At 53.8% G+C, this 5,868-nt stretch overlaps 2 protein-coding genes across 2 annotated transcripts; one reads left to right on the top strand and one right to left on the bottom strand.

Annotated features, from left to right (window-relative positions):
* Positions 1 to 698: 698 nt before the first annotated feature.
* Positions 699 to 1,541, bottom strand: PUNSTDRAFT_48123 (uncharacterized protein; the record flags this gene model as incomplete). Its single annotated transcript, XM_007389303.1, has 1 exon — positions 699 to 1,541. One exon carries the CDS (start codon positions 1,539 to 1,541, stop codon positions 699 to 701), a length of 843 nt encoding a protein of 280 aa, XP_007389365.1.
* A 1,793-nt stretch (positions 1,542 to 3,334) lies between these two features.
* On the top strand, positions 3,335 to 5,542 carry PUNSTDRAFT_139577 (uncharacterized protein; the record flags this gene model as incomplete). The annotated part of the gene is made up of 8 exons (XM_007389302.1): positions 3,335 to 3,401; positions 3,458 to 3,642; positions 3,694 to 3,947; positions 3,995 to 4,054; positions 4,105 to 4,375; positions 4,438 to 4,779; positions 4,830 to 4,849; positions 5,365 to 5,542. 8 exons carry the CDS (start codon positions 3,335 to 3,337, stop codon positions 5,540 to 5,542), a joined length of 1,377 nt encoding a protein of 458 aa, XP_007389364.1.
* Between the last annotated feature and the right edge of the window lie 326 nt (positions 5,543 to 5,868).

Below are 5,868 nucleotides of genomic sequence, written 5' to 3'. Positions count from 1 at the left end.
TCTAGACTTATTGGGCGTAAAAAATCCAGAATTGGTTTTAACACAAATGTATACTTGAAATATCGACTGAGGTTTCAACCGGCCCTAGATTTCAAGTCCAGGCGAGTCGCGTGTTCAATTCACGTTGACCGTACACTGACCGAACTAAGTAAGACCGAAGAACGGACGATGACCGACATCTCCGTGCTGTGCCAGAGCCATGTTCGCGCACCGCTGCGAATAAACATAGGCTGTCGCGGGCTGGTAGTGGAGGTTCGGCGCCGACGCGATGCCGCTTCCGGCTGGCCGGTCATCGAAGCTGTGGCGAGATGACTTTCCGTTGAAACGGTCCCATCGTCGTCACCATACTGGTTGCTCGTCCCAGGCCTTCAATGCGGCAGGAAAATGTCGGCCAGCCAAGTCATCTCTGCATAGATCTGGTCCGGCGAGTCTAGTAGCGAGTTAAGATGATGCCGTTCATTGATACAGATACACGCGTATGTATGTATGCAGACACGATACAGCAAGGGCCCGGCGCTGCCGAGAAACGTCCATGAACAGCGAGACAGTCAGTACATTCGTACCGGTAGGGGTAATTCCGGCACTGGGTGGCATCTCGCGGACGCAATTACTTACAATAGAGTGGAAAAGCCGACAACGACGTGAGATGACAGCGGAGAAGGGTAATCTGAACCTAAGTTGCCACAAATACGCGCCTGTCACATCCCGAGCAGTCGCTTCAACCATCCCCACCACACGCTTTGCTCTGATCTATCGACGTGAGGACGCTGTTGAGCCGTAGCAGGCTGATAGGGCCCCTCAGCTGGGGTACGAAAACGGCGACTGCAAGCACGCATGCTTTCTAGGTAGGAACAGGGTGTGCGTGGCTCGAGAGGTTGGCCCGGCGCGATAGAGTGGGGGAGATAACCGCCGGGCATCGGCACGCCGACATCTTCGTAAACCCGACGCTTTGACAGGCAACGGGAGCATGAGCGCCAACGCAATACGGAAGGCGGTGAAGGCGGGCCGTTTATGTGGTCGACCCCGTCGTTCAGCGCAAAGACGTGCTGGACTCGCGGGAGTTCAACTAGGCAACCGGACGAGGATGCAAACTCGACGGCGAATACAAAGGTGTCTTTCTCGTTGACAAAGGCGCTCTGCCAACGGCCGGAGTCGTCTTGCTGCCAGACGAAGCTTGGGGGGGGGCATGGTTGCTCATAGCAGCATTGACGTGGGGGGGGTGGGGAGATCATGCGAGTCTCGTGTATCGTGGAGTCAGGATAGAGCACTACATGGAGCTTGTGCTCATAACGGAAGGTGGCGAAGACGAGTGGGGCTTTGGAAAAGAAGTGGGGCTCCTGCCGGATGTGAAGCGCCTCAAAGCTCCAGAAGCCATCCGTTCTCGACCAAATGCACATGTATCCGTCCTCATCAGGTCCGTCGTCCCAAGACCGCCTGAACGGGAATTCCACCATGCGAAGTTTCTCGACGATGACGCCTAGATTTTCTGGATCGCTTTCTTCGTACGTCTTGGGCGCCACGTAGGAGAAGGGAATGTTCATGGTAACATCAATAAGAGAACATCTGTCATAGCGGTGAATGGGTGCTTCCTGTTGAGAAGTGCGGCGCCTACCCTTGTACAAGGTTGTCCATCAAGTTATAGATTGGCAGAAGATCGCTAAAGAATGCAGGGTAAGGGCTGGGAGACATGTCGATTCGATGAGCGTAGTTCGAGGATGGGGAGCTTATAGATGCTTACCGTTCTTATATACGGAGCCTTAAACGTGATCCTTATTGTACTCGACCGCAATGTGAACAAGGGTGCGCCGCATGATCTTCCAAAGGGCCGCTTGGAGCCAAATGAGGCGAAGCTATCTCTGCGCAATTAACCTTGGCTCTGTTGTGTTAGCAAGGACATTCAATCGGAATAGAGCCGATCTACTTGCATGCGGGGGTTGGACTGAGTGCGAAAGGATCCGTAGACGAATAAACCACGATGTCGATCCTATCCACCAGAAGCCTGAGGTATCGGGGGAAGCTCTGCATTCCATGAAAGGGAGGTCCTGAGAAGGGGAATCCATCTTGGGTGCGCCGAAGAGCCTATAGCCAGCAGGAATCGAGGAGTAGGGGTGCCTCGAAGTGCGACAAAAAAACGAAATCCCACTCGGTACCGTGTATGCTGACAACAGTTGACAATAGTCGCCTCCAGTTTCCGCCAGCGGCAAGTACTACGTAAACGTGTATCGAGCACACGCTCCGCGCAGACGAGTGGACGCTTCAACAGATCCGGCAGGGGTGTTCCTTCCTTCAAAAGGAAGAGACGGATCAGGACGGTTCGGGCGGCGATTAACGAGAAGGCGATTCGAAGATACAGAGAGATGGAAGGGTTCCGACGATTCGACTTTGCGCCAGAGAACGTAACACGGTCTCCTGTCATTCTGGAGATTGAATCGAGGCGAAGACGACAAAAGGGTCGGGAGGAGCATCTCGCGAGATGTTCGAAGTCACGTGCGAAAGGTAGGTAGGTAGGTAGGTAGATTGCCGACGAGGATATGCTTCCATCCGCATTTGCTGCTGTGCATCCGCGTCTTCAATTGTCTTCACGCTGTTTGGAACTAAGGCGAGTTCCCCCTCGACGATGCTGCCATGATGTACTTCCACACGCTATTGTGAATGTACGGTGACGGTTCTGTCCTCGCCCGACGTTGTGGGACTGTGTCGCTTTAAGCCCTCGTGATGCTTTTGTCTTTGCCCCGATGGTTGAAATCGGCAGAGGGTGATACTCTGATTCTTCAGATTGCATCCTTGTTCACAGCCGCCGTAATCGTCTTAATCCGTCTCTTCCTTCTGAAGGAAGGGACATCCCTGCTGAATCTGTTGAGGCACCCAGGTGTTTGCACGGAGCCTGTGCTCGATACTCGTGCGTCAAGTTCACGTAATGATTTCCGCTGGCGGAAATTGGAATGGACTACTACTTGGTATTCGTCGCTTTCTTTTTGTGTGCCAGGTTGCTCCGTGCATGCTCGCTGCTGATCGTCAGGCATACAAAAGCAATCACAGTTGGAACAGATACATAGCAACCGGCACAATACGAAACGGTGTTCAGCGTGGCATGTACGTCGCGATTCTGGCATTCATAATATGCATCAACATCGTCACAATACAGGCGTGATATGAGAAAAAATGCCCCCCTCGGGCAAAGACCGCTGGGTTAATGGCTTGGCAAAAATCTAACGACACATAAAAGGCGACAGAGTAGACGCTAAGGTCAAAGAAACCACGTCCGTCTCCTCTTTCCGTGATGTTGGTCTCCAGGGCTTGGCCCCGAGGCCGATATCAATGCGCCAGACGCATCATGACGTCAAACATCCCGACATACGCTCTTGCTTTCTCCCCGGGCGGCGCTTTGCTTGCGCGTGGAGGTAAGTGATAGGCTCTGAAGTTGCTTTGCATGCGCGTCCTCTGAGCCTCCGGTCAGGTGAAGCAGGTCTCGACATTTACGATTCGTTCACCCTAAAAAAGATCACCGGAGTGCCCCACGCGGTTCCACCGGGTGTATACGGCCCAGTAGTGGCGCTAAAATGGGCGTCCATGGAAGGCCAGTTCGATATGTTGTTTGTTGGAACGAAGCATGGCTACGTCTTTGCCTGGCAGAAGAACGATGTGAGTTGCCTCTATTTAAGTAGCAGACGAGCGCCCTTATCATCGACAAAGGACGTGTACGTGGAGTGCCATGTGTTTCGGGTGCCCGAGGGAGGCGAGATCCTCTCCATGGCGATTCATTCCAACGCCAATCGATTTCGACTTGCCGTTGGTACCATCATGAGCGTCCTGGCATGCTACGACATTCTTCCCGATCGCCTTTGGAACGAATGGTACGAAACGCTGGTTGACGTCGAGCCTCGAAGCATTGATTTTGCGACGAGCGGAAAGAATATTGTCGTGTTCTCGACGTTCTCCGGCCAAATGTATGTAATGTCGACTCGTCCTGGAGACCATGCTCTGACTTCGCTAGGCATATATTCTCCAAGAAAGAAAGGACGCTGGACCAAGGTCGAAACCTTGCTAGCCTGATGTGAGTCTTCACGCTTCTGCCGCACGATGAGTCACTAGAAATCGCGATAGCGGCTACGCTACGATGAGCAAGGATGGTAAAGTCTTGATTGACAACACTGCCAATTTTGGCCTCCATGATGGTCAAACTGGCACTCTTCTTGCCATGTTCAGCTCCGGCAATAACATATCAGCGGTCCCTAAGCACGTCTTGTTCGGGGAAGACGAAGAGATCGTGGTGACTGGGAGCGACACTGGAAACGCCTATGTCTTCCGGAAGACGGGCGGAGGACCCGAGCAAGTTTTGATCAACGCGTCGGATGGCTTTACCCAAATCGTTGCGGTGAGCCAATGCTTAACCAGACCGTTAGTGAAGTACGCGTAATACTTATGCTCGTGGACAAGACGTCCAGTACAGCTTCAACAAATTACATTGCATGTGCCACATCCTCATTGACAAATGTTGGGGCAATATCCCTATGGACATGCAAACGCGAAGTGGGAGAAGCTGCAACCTCGCGGGACTCCACCGCCTCTCGAGTCAACATGCCGGAGCGCTTCTGGCAGTTGTTGCAGAGGATCTGGCAGTTCTCCAAAGACAGCAATGCCTGCTTATCCAAACTGACGTCCCATGCCCTCGTCTGGACAATAAACTTTGCGTGGCACGGCCTCCTCTGGATGGCCAAGGTCTGCGTCCTACTCTCACTGCTTCTCAGTGTTGCATACCTCATATGGTCCACGGTGGAGGTAAGCATGCAGTCCAGTATGAATGGTGACGTTGCTTACCGTAGAAGTAGGATGATGTTCCCGGAATGAAGTACGCAAGTGAACCATGGCAGTCGAAAATCCGGCTCGTGTTCACAGTGGGGAAAAAGTGCATTGCGATGTTTATTGCAGAATCCACAGAGTTGTACAGCGAGCAAAAAAGACAGCAGCCGCCACTGCATGATCCGCAGGAACTGACGGTCTCGGATGATATCGCGCGGACGGTTGCGGGCGTCATAGTCCACAGAGGAGCGCGAGAGGTCTCGTATGATATTGCACGGACGATTACGAGTCTCGTAGTGTACAAAGAATCCCAAGAGTAAAGCTATACCCTCATGTTCAGTCATCGCCATCGGAATCGGATGCTCCTTGCGCTACAGGTGCCATGGTTGTCCGGCCAAGCTGGCGCATACTAGATAACGGCGCCTGCAATACGTTCACAAAGTACTAGCTACATACATGAGCGTGTTATCGATGCATCAAGGTGGGCCAGAGGAAGCTATGAGGCGCAGTTGTAAAGAGGGATACACAGGCAATTGCTTGCGCGGCGCCGAGGGCGAGTCGCAGGGACGCCATGCGACAGGGCCATGGCCTCGACGAGTACGGCAGCTTGGAGGTGGGCGCTTATGCGGACCTTGCGGCCGCTTTGGTCCACTGCGCCGGCATCCTCAACAGCAAAGTTGAGTGCGTCTTGGATGAGCGCGCCCGGAGCAATGGTGACGGCGGCAAGGCGATAAGCAAATAAGGGCATGTGGCAGGAAACAAGGCGAACACTTACTCGGACAGGGTGGGCAAAGAGCATGTGTCATGGCATGAGTGACGACTTTGCTGGCGTCCTAGCCGCTTTGCATCATGAGCAGGAGTGCGCGGTTCGCCAAGACGGCCGCATTGCGTTGCCTTCGAAGGCGGAGATAGAAAGGGCCGCAGGCGGCACAAGTAGGGACCGTAGGCAAGGGCGAGGATGTCGAAGCGGGAGACGTCGAAAATGGCGGCGATGGGGCGTAGCTGAACGAGCCCCTCGGCGCCAAGCGACGGCGCGAGTTTGCGAAGACGACGGGCAGGGAGGGCCGT

This window comes from Punctularia strigosozonata (genome assembly GCF_000264995.1).
Source record: "Punctularia strigosozonata HHB-11173 SS5 unplaced genomic scaffold PUNSTscaffold_38, whole genome shotgun sequence".
Lineage (NCBI taxonomy): Eukaryota > Fungi > Basidiomycota > Agaricomycetes > Corticiales > Punctulariaceae > Punctularia > Punctularia strigosozonata.
Note: the sequence above shows the minus strand (reverse complement) of the source record. Positions and strands in the feature narration are given on the sequence as shown.